This window comes from Mytilus trossulus, chromosome 6 (genome assembly GCF_036588685.1).
Source record: "Mytilus trossulus isolate FHL-02 chromosome 6, PNRI_Mtr1.1.1.hap1, whole genome shotgun sequence".
Lineage (NCBI taxonomy): Eukaryota > Metazoa > Mollusca > Bivalvia > Mytilida > Mytilidae > Mytilus > Mytilus trossulus.
The window spans coordinates 30096122-30113607 of record NC_086378.1 but is presented as its reverse complement, the minus strand read 5'-3'; the positions used below and the strand labels follow the sequence as shown (position 1 = coordinate 30113607).

The 17486-nt window shown below is 32.9% G+C and overlaps 1 protein-coding gene across 1 annotated transcript; it reads right to left on the bottom strand.

Annotated features, from left to right (window-relative positions):
• Nucleotides 1-14224: 14224 nt before the first annotated feature.
• Nucleotides 14225-15854, bottom strand: LOC134723313 (uncharacterized). Its single transcript, XM_063586932.1, has 2 exons — nt 15407-15854; nt 14225-14674 (listed from the first exon to the last, which is right to left on the bottom strand). The coding sequence occupies exons 1-2, from the start codon at nt 15843-15845 to the stop codon at nt 14262-14264; spliced, it is 852 nt and encodes a 283-aa protein (XP_063443002.1). The 5' UTR covers nt 15846-15854; the 3' UTR covers nt 14225-14261.
• Nucleotides 15855-17486: the final 1632 nt, after the last annotated feature.

Below are 17486 nucleotides of genomic sequence, written 5' to 3'. Positions count from 1 at the left end.
TTTATTTATTGTTTAGAAAATATAATGTACTGCTTAATTTTCATTCGATTGCTAACAATGATTAATAAGGTACAGACAGAAAAATGAAATCTATACCTCGTCATCATCGTCGGCATCCATTTTTCTAACTGCAACCAGACGAGTATTTACATTTCGACATATATCATTTGCCTGACAAGGTCATATATCTGTACATGTAGATATATCTGTAGACCTTCTGCTGGTTTTTTTTCTACGGTCGGGTTGTTGTCTCTTTGACACATTCCACATTTCCATTCTCAATTTTATTATGATAACTTTTGTTCGAAGCTAATGCAACCCATTGAAAGCACAGGTTTCCCCTACAAGTACAGACTAAATCTTGCAGAAATTCATATGCTATCTGACCTTCGAGATAGACAGGAACAAATCATTCTTTTTTTCACATCCGAACTGAAGAGGAGAATGTTGAGGTAGTTTTGCTATATGGGAAGACATCAAAATTGTGTCTGGAGTGAACCTCTTATTACATATTGTTTGAAATTAGATTCACAAGGAGGACAAGGGAGAAATTTTAGCCACTTTTACGCTCAATTTGTTTAGGTTACTATGATCTATTTCAAGTTTCAAGACCACTTTCGAGTTCATCCGTCACCGGCAAAAACTCGTCAATTATGAACGCCTTTATGACGTCATTTACCAGATAGAGGGGCTCGCCTGTATCCCTGCACTATTTACGTTCATCAAGCGTCTTAGTGATCGTTTTTGTGCAGGATAAACTAGAAATAATGGTTGCTCTGTAGGTACTTACTGACAATTCCCTAATGACAGCAGTGTTGATTGTCTATTTTTAGAATTCAATTTGCCGATTAATTCGTACAATATAGAATTATAATTTTCCAACCACTCGCTCAACCTTGCAAGGAAGTGACGACGCCCCTAAACGCACAGATTACTGCGATAAAGGCGCGTATAATTGACGATTTTTTTCCGGTGACGGATGAACTCGAAAGTTGTCTATTGGATTGAGCTGCATCTATAAATTCATCGATGTCACCATTATAAATATTTGACAAATCGGTGAAATCATCTGGGTTGTCCTTCAAGATTAAAAACAGGGATTAAGTTATATCGCATCATGTTACACCATGTGCAGTTGGTAGGATATTACAGATGGCAAACCCGAGACTTTTCCATATTTCGTGGACATGTATATAGTGGCGCAAATCTTGTATGCTTGTTATAGTGCCTGTTTGATATCATAGCTCATGCTTATGCTGAATGAAGGGGAAGAAATCAACGCATAAGATCAGAACTCTTGTATCTTGTAACTTTATTATTATCCTACCCTTGATTCCTTTCACGCCGAACTTTTGGAGTTTGCTATGACGTCCATTTTCACTTAACTAGAACACATTTTTATTTAGGGCCCATCTGCGACCCACGTCCTGGATGCAGCATTTTTTGCTGCATTGAAAACCCATTCAGCTGTTATCAGCCCTGTAGTCGGGTTGTTGTCTTTTAGACATTTTCCCCATTTCAATTATCAATTTTAAATACAGGCGATGCTAAATGACTGCTTGACGTCAAGAGACAATTTAATATATATATTTGGGAGAATAAATAATAATAATGTATTATGAATATTAATATAAAAAAGAAGATGTGGTATGATTGCAAATGAGACAACTATCCACAAAAGACCAAAATGACACAAACATTAACAATAATCGGTCGCCGTACGGCCTTCAACAATGAGCAAAGCCCATACCGCATGTAGTCAGCTATAAAAGGCCCCGATAAGACATTGTAAAACAATTCAAACGAGAAAACTAACGGCCTTATTTATGTAAAAAAAATGAACGAAAAGTAACCCTTCTTTGTACTAGATCGACACGCTGAGTCGGGTTTTAAACGTGCTAGTTTATAAGGAAACAGTTAGCAGGAAGACTTGTCACCTTACCCGGACACATTCTAGATTTATAGCTCTCACTTGTATGACAGTAGGATCAAAATTCTAGTAATGTATACTTAAAACAAGAATGTGTCCATAGTACACGGATGCCCAATTAGCACTACCATTTTCCATGTTCAGTGGACCACGAAATCGGGGTCAAAACTTTAATTTGGCATTCAAATAAGAAAGATGATATCATGGGGAACATGTGTTCTAAGTTTCATGTTGACTAGACTTCAACTTCATCAAAAACTACCTTGACCAAAAACTTAACCTGATGCAGGACGAACGGACAAACGGAAAACAGACGGACGAACGAACTATCGACTAACGGACTGACGAACGGACGCACAGACCAGAAAACAGAATGCCCCTCTACTATCGAAGGTGGGGCATAAAACAATTCAACCCAGATTACCTATAAGAAACCACGTCAGGACCATCATGTATTATTTGGCAAATGTTGATACGACATATTCATCAACAAGTCATGGTATTTTCCGATGAACTTTTTGATAAAGCGTGCTTTACCATTTATTTTCAGCATTTAACATTTACAAAATTCAATAAATTCGCGGGATCTGAAAATCAAACGTAAAAAGAAATGATATAAGTGTAAATCAGCAATATAAACAAACCTCTTCTATGCTTTTAATAATGTTGACGGAGCAAAGTTTATCCTTGAAACGATGACTAAAAGACTTAACAATCCTGATCTAATAATCAGTCAACTGCATTGGTCTGTTGCTTCTTTTAGATTTATTGTCTGTAGATTATCGTAATTGTTCAGTAGAAATATTAAGGTGTTTCTTCTTCCGTGTGTTGCCTACCATAGCAAGATTTGACACCGCTTTGTTTTGAAATTTCTGTTTGTGGTCGTTAAACTTATACATGATTTTATTTTGGACCGAGCGCAATGACAAGGTGTTATGTAGACACTGCTAGGTTCTGTCAATAACAATTTTGTTATCAATTACCTTGCACGGATTACAGACGGGTGGTTTTATATACGACAAAAGGTTGAAATTCAAAAAAGGGAAATTCCATGTAAACTGGAAAACTAAACACTCTACTATATCAAACAATGGATTTTCTTGTAACAGCTGTCATATCCCTTACTTGGTACATACATTTTTTGGAGATCGACTGATTTTGTATGAGCTGCATCTCCAATACTTGGTTGACAGGTGCTTATAGTTCTGTTTTATTGCCGAATTGAGGACAGAAATGATATAATCAGTTCACGTGACAATGATTCGGATTCAATTCTCATAATTTGTTAATTCAACCAGCAATTTGTTCTTTAAATATCCTGAACCAAGTCAGGCATGTGGCAGATGTTACCAAATAGTTTGTTTTAATGTATTGTTTGTGTTTGTTTTTTATGCACTTTCTGTTGATCAGTTGTTAGCCTTTTATAGTTGATGTGTTTCTCTCGGTTTTATTTTGTAAACCGGATTTGTTTTCTCTCAATCTATTTATGAATTTTGAACAGCAGTATACTATTGTTGCCTTAATATATGTTTTCCCTGTGCGTTTTTGGTGGCTTCAATTAACGGCCTTCTCTATACATTGACTCTCAATATCAAGACAAGGCAAGAAATTAACATGAATTTGGCGACATAGTAAAAAGAAACACTAAATCACCATAACGTCCCTTCGTGCATCTTCAATGAAATTTGCAATCATTTTACAAACAACAAATTTCAAAAAACATCTTATTTATAATTCAAGTTTGAAATTAAACAGACCAGTCAGTTGATATTTTCCAACTTCAGAATTTTAAATCTATAAATGTTCAAAGAGCAGTTGAATAAGAATATTTCAGGTATGCTCAAATATATGATTGAAACGAACATTATGCGCAAAAACAATAACTTTATTCTTGTTAAGACTTTAACGAGTAGACCAGTACACCACAACTTAATAGTTTTGTAACAAAGAATATATTTAAAGTAGTGGAGCACAAAGCAGAATTCTGTATATAGCTTAATATGATTTATTGCAACTGTATTTTCACACTCGCATACTAATTGATCAAACTTATTACACTTTTTGAAAAAACTTCTTTCTAGCTAATAAGATATCATCTAATGTTCGAAAATATTTAGTTTGATATTTAAAGAACATTTTTAAATCGTCAGAAGATTGAATTTTGTTTTGTTTCAGCCAAAAACTATGAAGTTCAGATCGCATCTGGAGTCTTCTAAAATGACTGTAATTTGTATCATAAACGTTATACAATAGTTTGGAAACGTTTAACTCTGTATTTTCTCCAATTAAACTACTTTTCTTCCTTACTGACGAAAGTAATCGATTGTAATACAATTCTTTATCATCAGCTCCAAACAACATAAAATTTCTCATCATATAGTATGCTTTTTTCTCAAACATTTTAACACATCTTTGTAAGCTACTTAAACTTAAACGCAATTTCTTGGTCAAGGTTTTTAGTTCAGAAGGTATATATTCCATCTCATTGAAATTACTAAAATGCAGAATGTCCATATTAATTTTATGCGAAGTAATATCTACTGCATAACCAATAAGAGAACAAAGAAATCGGAATTTTGAATACGTGCTGTTCTTAAATGGCCACGAATGATGAATTGGTGAATGTGTAGTCTTGAAACTACATCTAAGGATTTGGTTTTGTAGAAGTACACCATATTTTGTTCTATACATAAGAAGACAAGTCCAATCGTATTCATCTAGTGACTTATAATTATCTATCAAATTAAAAAGTAATATATTTTCTGAGCTGTTCTCGGGTCTTTTGATATTTAGTTTCAATTTTCTCATCCAACGGACAATTTTTGTTTGATTGTAAATATGCGCAAGATACATTGGTGTTACTCCAAATTTATCCTGACAACGTAAATAATCTAACCCATAGATTCCTCTTGCTGATTTCAAAAACGTAAAAAGACCTTTAGCCGCTGCAATATGAATTAATCCAAAATGTTTATTTTTCGAGTCACACAGCTGACTTTTGATAAATAGTCTTTTATTTTCATTTGTTTGTATCATGTTGTTCAAGAGAAAGTTTGCTGTCTCGTCAAAACTTATAAGACTACTACTATCGACGCGTACACCTTTATTATCAGTTGACGATACATACTGAATGCTATGAAAACGAGAGTCACGTGTGTAGTACGTTGGTATATTACCATTGTCTGTATATGGTGAGTTGTAAATGCATATTTCAAGAGATGTTTGGTTATACCTGGAAGTCTGCCAAAGATTCATTCCTTGATGTATAAGATATTCTATCGTATTCCTGTGTGCCAGTATAATAGATCTGTGAAGTAAATTGTATTCTTGGTCATCGAAACATTCATCTAGAAATTTTGCAGAGTATTTTTTAAAAACCGTATTTAGAAATGATAGAGAATGAAAAGTCCATTGGATATTCCTGTCATTATGTACTATTTCACGAAGAGCACTTTTCCTTCCGTTACAATAAAGTGCATTTTCTGTGTGCAATAGTAGTTTGATAATGTGTGGCGAATTAGACTTGGATAATAACCAAGGTATTTTTGAAGACTTCTGTAGAACATTTTGAACTTCCCGTTCTGCATATGCTTTCATAATAAGAATCGGATACATTCTGGATTTATTTATAGAAATCTCTAGTAGTTCACTGATCTTGATTTCCAATACGTTTTCCTTTTAATGAAAATACTGGAACACGGAAAGTATAAAATACTCGTGTGGAGAAAGTTAAACTGAAATGTTTGCTTTACATTTTACAAGGAAAACATCAGTCAAACTGCAGTTGTCAGGAATTTTGATTGCCTCAAAGGATTTCCGCTTTGGTAAAGTATCAAATACGACTTCCAAAGGGGTTCGATTATGTTTTTTTCGTTGATTTAATAACAACTGTACCTTATCTTTAAACATATCTACAGCACAAATCAGTGCAAACACCCAGTTATTCCCAGATTTCGAAGCATAATGAAGAAAGTTGTTTTCATCTTCATCAGTATGCAGAATATTGTGATCAAATCTTGTAACTACTAAAAACAATGAAAAAGTAAAATCATCCTCACCAATTTTGTTAATTCTTATTAAATCATCGGCACTGATTGATTTATTTAAACCGTATTGTAAAACAGAGTGACCTTGATTATCAAATACATCCGGTATAGGTGGCAATAAAGTATCATTCAGCTTATGAAAATATTGATCTAAAATTAATGACTGACAAGCTGCTGCCGAATGGAAAGGAGTAGAACCATTGATTGATCTCGACAACAAATTCAGAGGAAGTCTTTTTTCAAATATGAAAAAAAATACAAATTTGTAACTTCCACGACAAAATGCGTAATGAAGCGGAGTACAACCATCTCTATCTACTGATTCCCAATTTCGGGGATCTTTCTGAACAACGTATTCGATTAATTTGAGATTGTCATATATAGCTAGTAAATGTTCCACTCTTGCATTACTAGTATCTGGACATTTCTGTGAACTCAGAATTTGTGTTTCTGAAACTCTGAGTTTTGATTGATCAATATAAATTCCATTACATTTATGAGATAAGTCTGATATATCATATAAAAGTCTTAATATTTCATTTCGATTATATTTGACCGCCGTGAATAGAGGAATTGACCCATCGTAAATACTGCAATTGATTGTTTTGGCGCTTTTTTCTATCAATATTTTAATGATTTCAATATGTCCATTTTTTACGGCAGCATTTAGGGATGTGTCACAAGTTATTGATCGCAAATCCTCAGCGAATTTCAAGACAGAAGATTCAGACATGGTAAAAACAAAATGCACTAATAATTGTCCATCTTCTTGTTCCTCATCAGTCTGTAAAATTGGTCTCCCAGACATATTCACAGTACACGGTAAACAGTTTTCTTCAATATAATTAAGTAAAAGAGCAACAACTTTCGTGTGTCTCTTTTTTATGATAGGTACAATGAACTAAAGAACTATTGACTTGAGAGCTTTTAACTGGATTGAGCTGCATCTATAAATTCATCGATGTCACAATCATAAAGATTTGACAAATCGATGAAATTATCTGGGTTGTCCTTCAAGATTAAAAATCAGTGCGATAACCGATACCAAACAGGGGTGATATTATATCGCATCATGTTACAGCATGTGCAGTTGGTAGTATATTTCAGATGGAAAGCCCGAGACTTTTCCATATTTCGTAGAAATGTATATAGCGGCGCAAATCTTGTATGCTTGTTATAGTGCCTGTTTAATAAGAGGAAGAAATCAACGCATAAGTCAGATCAGAACTCCTGTATCTTGTAACTTTATTAATATCCTAACCTTGATTCCTTTCACGCCGAACTTTTGGAGTTTGCTATGACTCAGCCCTGTAGTCGGGTTGTTGTCTTTTTTGACATTTTCCCCATTTCAATTCTCAATTTTAAATAAAGGCGATGTTAAATGACTGCTTGACGTCCAGAGGCAGTTTGATATATATATTTGGGAGAATAAATAATAATAATGTAGTATGAATATTAACCCTTCTTTGTACTAGATCGATACGCTGAGTCGGGTTTTAAACGTTCTAGTTTATAAGGAAACCGTTAGCAGGAAGACTTGTCACCTTACCCAGACACATTCTAGATTAATAGCTCTCACTTGTATGACAGTAGGATCAAAATTCTAGTAATGTATACTTAAAACAAGAATGTGTCCATAGTACACGGATGCCCCTTTAGCACTACCATTTTCCATGTTCAGTGGACCACGAAATTGGGGTCAAAACTTTAATTTGGCATTCAAATAAGAAAGATCATATCATAGGGAACATGTGTTCTAAGTTTCATGTTGACTGGACTTCAACTTCATCAAAAACTACCCTGACCAAAAACTTTAACCTGACGCGGTACGAACGGACGAACAGAAAACAGACGATCAGACGAACAATCGACGTACGGACGGACGAACGGACGCACAGACCAGAAAACAGAATGCCCCTCTACTATCGTAGGTGGGGTATAAAACAATTCAACCCATATTACCTATAAGAAACCACGTCAGGACCATCATGTATTATTTGGCAAATGTTGATACGACATATTTATCAACAAGTCATGGTATTTTCCGATGAACTTTTTAATAACGTGTGCTTTACCAATTATGTTCAGCATTTAACATTTACAAAATTCAATAAATTCTCGGGATCTGAAAATCAAACGTAAAAAGAAATGATATAAGTGTAAATCAGCAATATAAACAAACCTCTTCTATGCTTTTAATAATTTTGAAGCAGCAAAGTTAATCCTTGAAACGAGTAAAATCAACTCTTTACCCGCTCGAACAACTTAATCTTAATAGTGCGGGAAAACTGAATGTTGTACATCAAACAATGACAAAAAGACTTAACAATCCTGATCTAATATTCAGTCAATGTTATTGGTCTGTTGCTTCTTAAAAATTTATTGTCTATAGATAATTGTTATTTTTCAGTAGAAATATTAAGGTGTTTCTTCTGCCGTGTGTTGCCTATCATAGCAAGATTTGGCACCGCTTTGTTTTGAAATTTCTGTTTGTGGTCGTTAAACGTATACATGATTTTATTTTGGACCGAGCGCAATTACTAGGTGTTATGTAGACACTGCTCGGTTCTGGCATACCAACTTATACGTTTGATGTCTTTGGTGAGTTTCACCCAAAATATAAAAAAACGGTTCTATATACGACAAAAGGTTGAACTTCAAATGCAATTAAAAAATTGGAAATTCCATGTAAACTGGACAACTAAACACTCTACTATATAAAACAATGGATCTTCTTGTTACAGCTGTCATATCCCTTACTTGGTACAGACATTTTTCGGAGATCGAACTGATTGTGTATGAGCTGCATCTCCAATACTGGGTGACAGGTGCTTATAGTTCTGTTTTATTGCCGAATTGAGGACAGAAATGATATAATCAGTTCACGTGACAATGATTCGGATTCAATTCTTATAATTTGTTTTTTCAACCAGCAATTTGTTCTTTAAATATCCTGAACCAAGTCAGGCATGTGGCAGATGTTACCAAATAGTTTGTTTTAATGTATTGTTTGTGTTTGTTTTTGATGCACTTTCTGTTTGTCAGTTGTTAGCCTTTTATAGTTGATGCGTTTCTCTCGGTTTTAATTTGTAAACCGGATTTGTTTTCTCGTTTTTGGTGGCTTTGATTAACGGCCTTCTCTATACATTGACTCTCAATATCAAGACTTATAGTATGCTTTACAATAATCTAAGGCAAGAAGAAAAAATGAATTTGGCGACATGGTAAATAGTAATACTAAATCACCATAACATCCCATAACATCCCTTCGTGCATCTTGAACGAGATTTGCAATCACTTTACTAACAACAAACTGCAAAAAACTGCAAAAAACATCTTATTCAAAATTCAAGTTTGAAATAATTCAGACCAGTCAGTTGATATTTTCCAATTTCAGAATTTTAAGTCTATAAATGATCAAAAAGCAGTTGAATAAGAATATTCCAGGTATGCTCATATGATTGAAATGAACATTATGCGCATAACAAAACTTTATTCTTGTTAAGACTTTCACGAGTAGACCAGTACACTTATCAAAAACCACAACTTAATAGTTTTGTAACAAAGAATGTATTTAAAGTAGTGGAGCACAAAGCAGAATTCTGTATATAGCTAAATATTATGTATTGCAACTGTATGTTTACACTATCGCATACTAATTGATCAAACTTATTACACTTTTTGAAAAAACTTCTTTCTAGCTAATAAGATATCATCTAATGTTCGAAAATAATTAGTTTGATATTTAAAGACCATTTGTAAATCGTCGGTTGATTGAATTTGGTTTTGTTTCAGCCAAAAACTATGAAGTTCAGATCGCATCTGGAGTCTTCTAAAATGACTGTAATTTGTATCATAAACTTTATATAATAGTTTGGAAACGTTTAACTCTGTATTTTCTCCAAGTGAACTACTTTTCTTCTTTACTGATGAAAGTAATCGATTAAAATAAAATTCTTTATCATCAGCTCCAAACAACATAAATTTTCTCATCATATAGTATGCTTTTTTCTCAAACATTTTAACACATCTTTGTAAGCTACTTAAACTTAAACGCAATTTCTTGGTCAAGGTTTTTAGTTCAGAAGGTATATATTCCATATCATTGAAATTACTAAAATGCAGAATGTCCATATTAATTCGATGTGATGTAATATCCGCCGCATAGCCAATAAGAGAACAAAGAAATCGGAATTTTGAATACGTGCTGCTCTTAAATGGCCACGAATGATGAATTTGTGAATGTGTAGTCTTGAAACTACATCTAAGGATTTGGTTTTGTATAAGTACACCATATTTTGATCTATACCTAAGAAGACAAGTCCAATCGTATTCATCTAGTGACTTATAATTATCTATCAAATTAAAAAGTAATATATTTTCTGAGCTGTTCTCGGGTCTTTTGATATTTAGTTTCAATTTTCTCATCCAACGGACAATTTTTGTTTGATTGTAAATATGCGCAAGATACATTGGTGTTACTCCAAATTTATCCTGACAACGTAAATAATCTAACCCATAGATTCCTCTTGCTGATTTCAAAAACGTAAAAAGACCTTTAGCCGCTGCAATATGAATTAATCCAAAATGTTTATTTTTCGAGTCACACAGCTGACTTTTGATAAATAGTCTTTTATTTTCATTTGTTTGTATCATGTTGTTCAAGAGAAAGTTTGCTGTCTCGTCAAAACTTATAAGACTACTACTATCGACGCGTACACCTTTATTATCAGTTGACGATACATACTGAATGCTATGAAAACGAGAGCCACGTGTGTAGTACGTTGGTATATTACCATTGTCTGTATATGGTGAGTTGTAAATGCATATTTCAAGAGATGTTTGGTTATTTCTGGAAGGCTGCCAAAGATTCATTCCTTGATGTATAAGATATTCTATCGTATTCCTATGTGCCCCTATAATGGATCTGTGAAGTAAATTGTATCCTTGGTCATCGAAAGATTCATCTAGATATTTTGCAGAGTATTTTTTAAAAACCGGATTTAGAAAAGATAGAGAGTGAAAAGTCCATTGGATATTCCTGTCATTATGTACTATTTCATGAAGAGCACTTTTCCTTCCGTTACAATAAAGTGCATTTTCTGTGTGCAATAGTAGTTTGATAATGTGTGGCGAATTAGACTTGGATAATAACAAAGGTATTTTTGAAGACTTCTGTAGAACATTTTGAACTTCCCGTTCTGCATATGCTTTCATAATAAGAATCGGATACACTCTGGATTTATTTATAGAAATCTCTAGTAGTTCACTGATCTTGATTTCCAAGACGTTTTCCTTTTCATGAAAATACTGGAACACGGAAAGTATAATATATTGAAAACAACACGTTATTAATTTCTTGCGTCCGAAGCGCTTTTCTGGATTTACCTTCATCAGGAACGCTCAAAGCCAAACATTTGAAATCCGAAGATGTACAAGTACCGAAACCGTTGAAGAGCTATATATAAAAAATACCTAAAATAAATAGCCAAATTCATCTAAGACCAACTTTGCCTGAGGGAGTTGAAACCTTAGTTTTTTAATAATTTATAAATTTATAAACGGACAATTTTAGTAAAGTTTGTTAAATCATGTCAGTATCGAAATACTGACTACTGAGCTGATGATACCCTCGGGGACTGATAGTCCACCAGCAGAGGTATCGACCCAGTGATGTAAAATATTGAAAACAACACGTTATTAATTTCTTGCGTCCGAAGCGCTTTTCTGGATTTACCTTCATCAGGAACGCTCAAAGCCAAACATTTGAAATCCGAAGATGTACAAGTACCGAAACCGTTGAAGAGCTATATATAAAAAATACCTAAAATAAATAGCCAAATTCATCTAAGACCAACTTTGCCTGAGGGAGTTGAAACCTTAGTTTTTTAATAATTTATAAATTTATAAACGGACAATTTTAGTAAAGTTTGTTAAATCATGTCAGTATCGAAATACTGACTACTGAGCTGATGATACCCTCGGGGACTGATAGTCCACCAGCAGAGGTATCGACCATAAAATACTCGTGTGGAGAAAGTAAAACTGAATAGTTTGCTTTACATTTTACAAGGAAAACATCAGTCAAACTGCAGTTGTCAGGAATTTTGATTGCCTCAAAGGATTTCCGCCTTGGTAAAGTATCAAATGCGACTTCCAAGGGGGTTCGATTATGTTTATTTCGTTGATTTAATAAAAACTGTACCTTATCTTTAAACATATCTACGGCACAAATCAGTGCAAACACCCAGTTATTCCCAGATTTCGAAGCGTAATGAAGAAAGTTGTTTTCTTCTTCATCAGTATGCAGAATATTGTGATCAAATCTTGTTACTACTAAAAACAATGAAAAAGTAAAATCATCCTCACCAATTTTGTTAATTCTTATTAAATCATCGGCACTGATTGATTTATTCAAACCGTATTGTAAAACAGAGTGACCTTGATTATCAAATACATCCGGTATAGGTGGCAATAAAGTCTCATTCAGCTTATGAATATATTGATGTAATATGAATGACTGACAAGCTGCTGCCGAATGGAAAGGAGTAGAACCATTGATTGATCTCGACAACAAATTCAGAGGAAGTCTTTTTTCAAATATGAAAAAAAATACAAATTTGTAACTTCCACGACAAAAAGCGTAATGAAGCGGAGTACAACCCTCTTTATCTACTGCTTCCCAATTTCCGTGACCTTTCTGAACAACGTATTCGATCAATTTGAGATTGTCATATATAGCTAGTAAATATTCCACTCCTGCATTATCTGGACATTTCTGTGAATTCAGAATTTGTGTTTCTGAACCTCTGGGTTTTAATTGATCAATATAAATCCCATTACATTTATGAGATAAGTCTGATACATCATATAAAAGTCTGAATATTTCATTTCGATTATATTTGACTGCCGTGAATAGAGGAATTGACCCATCGTAAATACTGCAATTAACTGTTTTTGCGCTTTTTTCTATCAATATTTTAACGATTTCAATATGTCCATTTTTAACGGCAGCATTTAGGGATGTATCACAAGTTATTAATCGCAAATCCTCAGCGAAATTCAAGACAGGAGTTTCAGACATGTTAAAAAGAAACTGCACTAATAATTTTCCATCTTCTTGTTCCTCACCAGTCTGTAAACTTGGTCTCCCATACATATTCACAGTACACGGTAAACAGTGTTCTTCAATATAATTAAGTAAAAGAGCAACAACTTTCGTGTGTCCATTTTTTTATGCCAAGTACAATGAACGTGAATCTCCTAAAGAACTATTAACTTGAAGGAAAATTCGTAAAACATGAGCATGTCCATTTTCTGCTGCCAAGTGAAATGCATTCATTTGCATAGTATTATGTTCATAAAGTAATGTTATATTTCTTAGTAAAAGTTCTTTTACAATTTTGGTATATCCACGTTGTGCTGCAATATGTAACATGTTATAACCGCAAAATACTTCATATTGGCACATCATTTTATCTCTGTCATCCATTATGAATAAGATCTTCGAGACATTTAAGTCATTCAACAAATACTTCGCAAAAAGTTTATGACCATTTCTGGAATCAACAAAAAAGTTCAAATGCTTTCTTGAGGTATTTGTAAGGAATTCACTGATTGATTTGTGTTGAAATGAAATAAAACTATTCGATATCTTTATAAAATGACGTAATTCATTTCCTAAAATACGAGATGCTTTTCTTTTTATTTCTTTTGATTTAAGACCTGCAACTTCAAAAAGTTTGTTTTCATCAAGATGATCTTGCAAGGAACATAAAACTTCGAACATACTGATAAATTCTTCAAAAAGATATCCCTTTTCACCAAAAACTCGCTCGAAATTTAGAATATATATTTTTTCAAGACTTTCTGGGATATGATCGCAATCATCGATACTCAAATCCTTACAATAATCGAAATAATGTTTAACTTGGAGAAAATTTCTTCCTGAAATTTCAGTTTGTTTTACAATTTCTTCATTTGTCATCTGGGTTATATTTTCAAGATACAACCGTATGTCTTGCAAATTATTTTGTTCATATGCTTGAAGATCGATATATTCAAGTTCTTTGAATTTATAAAGCAATCTTTCAATATTTCTAGAAGTTATTAAAAACTTAAAGTTAGCTGGAAAGAATGATAATTTCTTATATAACAAACCAGCTAAATCAATTCCTCCAGAAGTTTCGCATTCATCAATTGCATCTATAATGATAAGATACTTTCCATCATCACTCCTTTGGTTTATTTTATTCAAAACAGAAAATTCTAAACAGGCCACTGGATCAATTGAACATTTGCCATATAGAAAAATCAAGAGCCATATCATCTGAAAGAATTGCATTTCCAATCTCTGGGTTTGTTTTAACGATTGCTCCTGCTAAATTACGCACGAAGACTTCGGGTTTGGTAGATAAAATCAAGTCATGCCGACAAATGTGATATACAAGTGTTTGTTTTCTTAATGAATACCGGATAGAAGTTTGGTCTGCACAAACGATTTTTGAAACGATGGTTGATTTCCCGAACCCCATATCAGCTGACATTAGTATTCCTTTTCTTTCAGAATTATTGTGAGTTTGAATCTCATGAAGAATCCATGATCTCTCAATTATGCTTTCGTTGTTTATTTCCTGGACATACAAATCAAAATCTAGATCACTTTTCCAGTATTCATCAAATCGTACGCTAAGACACCCTGTAATTTAAACTGAATTTAAACATACCAGAGGCAATGCTATATGTCAATTACTAAGAGAGATTATGTTGGCTCTTCATGGACACATTTATTTTTTTGTGTAAACTACAGCTTTGTCGGTGGTATGGTTAGTTTTTGCTCTTTCAATTTCTATTTAGTACTTTTGGACTGTTGCTCATTTCCCTTTTTTTTATTTTGTGCAAGGTGCTGTCTGTTTTTTCTTTGTTTTAATGTTTTGTTTTGTTTCCTTTAGTAATGTATAACAATCTAAAATTATCAAGGGTTAATAACATGGATAAGAACCCATTTTAAAATTGTCATATTTTTGTTTTAGTAAACAAATACTAAAATTATGTTTCAAAACTCTCAAAGAACTATCAACTACAAAAAAATATTTTTTCAAATGCTTTTTTAAGTTTGTTTGAGTTTTTATGTCGTTTTTTTCTATGATGTATGTTTACATAGTTTTGGCTGCATGGTCCCAATAATAAGTGTCTACTTAACCAAATATGTCTACTTAAATTGCCTACAGTTATACTTTTTAATTTCGTCATCATCGGGTATTGAACGTCCGGCAGTATAATGCAAATAGTAATACACACAAGCACCGTGATAAGGCCTTTATTTACAAAGGCAGCTTAAATCAAATATTAATCAATTAATCCGTTATGCAGCAATGGCATTAACCAAATCCTTGTAAGAAATGATGAAATAAGAATAAGAATGTTTTACCTTTAACTGGTTCTGTGTCTTCAGAAAATAAACCGTACCATATTGTATATAAACCGAATGCTAGCGTTGCCAAAAGGAATACCAAAGGGAGGAAATGTGTCAAGTAATTTGTTTGTTTTTTAAGTTCAGTTAATCGTTTGGTATGAACATGATAAAGTTGTTCATTGTCCAGCGTAATTTCATTATCTTGTATCCTTTCAAATGTTTTTCTCTGTACAACATTGTGGATAATTGATATAGTGTACTGTACGTCTGGATCTCTTAAGATTCTCTCTGGTATTTTCTGTGATGTTTTCATTTCTTCCATTATATTCAAAGCAGCTTTGTAGCTTTGGGTGCACTCTATATCTTGTATTTTCAATAGCGCAATAAAACAATTAAAACATTGAGTTTTTTCAACGTCATGTAACGAAACATCATAATTATGAGCAAAATACATATTTCGTAAGCGCTGAATATCGGCAATTAATGTGTCGTTGATTATGCAGCTGAATATTTTCAAATTTAGCACTTAAATCTTTCAGTACTCCTTGTCGAACGTGCGTGAAGTCTTGAACAAAGACTTTTGCAACCTCTTCATGGGAGAAAGGAAAATCTATTGTATCTAATTTTGTCCATTTTATTTTATCCCAATGGTTCCGGTACCGATTAAACTGGTGGAGTTCTTTCTTCCAAGTACTACACGTAGTGCACCAACGTGAAAATGCATTTCCATATCGTCTACTACAGTTTACCTTACATTGACCCATTGAACACTTTCTATATATATTTTGATGTAAACTTTGAAGGTTTCCATTAACGAAGTCTTGTAATCCATCAACTGTTAATTTCAAGGCAACAACAACTGACTTAAAATTGTCAAAATGTTCGTTGTTAATTTGGTTCATCGTGTATTACATCCTTGTCTATAAAGAGGGTTTACATACGTCATTGAATTGATTGAAATTGTACATTTAAATGTGGAAAATGTTCTGAATGAATGAATTCTTTATACTCATATACTATAACCTACCTACAAAGGACATATGTGTATAACATGTGTATAACTACAACTTTTAAATGCACGTATTAATGATGCACAAAAACTGATAGAAAATTAGCTTGGTAGACTAGCCTACTTGTAATTTAGAAAAGGTCAAATTTAATTTCAGTACTGGTAATCCTAGTTTTTCTTGTGCAAATATGTGTTTGGATTATGGTATGCATGCATGTTTGATAACAAATACATTCTAATTCTTACAATTATACTTGACGACACTTGCATAATATATTTAAAAAAGAAAAATTACAAAAATACTGAACTCCGGGGAAAATTCCAAACGAAAAGTCTCTAATCAAATGGCATAATCAAAAGCTCAAACACATCAACGAATGGATAACAACTGTGACAGCATATTTCTGACTTGGTACAGGCATTAATTTGATTTATACAGAACTTAAGGCTATTAAGAGCATACGATACATTCTATCCTGTATTGAAATTTTGATGAAATTTTGCATTTAGGCTATTTTTATAAGATATGCTACTGTTTGAGTAAAATGAGGTCGAAATTCAGATATTTGCACAAAATTCGGATTTTCCCTTTCGAAAGAAATACATTTTTCTTTATTTTCAAAGATAAACACAATCTGGTTTTTTTTTTTGTCAAATATATAATCTGTAATTTCTGTCAATAAAAATGTATTTTAAATTAATGCATATTAATTTTACAAATTACTCATATTTATCAAATATTAATGAATGTAGAAAAAAAACTTCATTTTTTGCTGTATGTTTATCAAATTTTAAAAAAAATCCATTTTTGACACTTTCTTGAAAATTGGTACAAATATTCTTCATACGTTATCAAACCAAATGCCATTTTAAAAAAGACGTGTGCATGAATCTTTTTTCTTAAATCAAATCAGTTTGAATATTAAAAACCAGTCGAAAAATACACCTTTTCCCAATATGTCACAGTTTGAAGTCTTGAAAAATAACATTTTACGTTAGCAACGTCATAACCTCCCTTGTAACTGTATCATATGCCCTCAAGCTTCTAGCTAATCATGGGTTATCATAATTTTCGCTATTGTTAAA

What these genes read in the sequence shown, in the direction of transcription:
- LOC134723313 (XM_063586932.1), bottom strand. Translation starts at nt 15,845, where the DNA reads ATGTATTTTGCTCATAATTATGATGTTTCGTTACATGACGTTGAAAAA. An exon ending in AGACACAGAACCAGTTAAAG is followed by an intron (nt 14,675 to 15,406) that starts GTAAAACATTCT and finishes TTTAAATTACAG; the next exon opens with GGTGTCTTAGCGTACGATTT.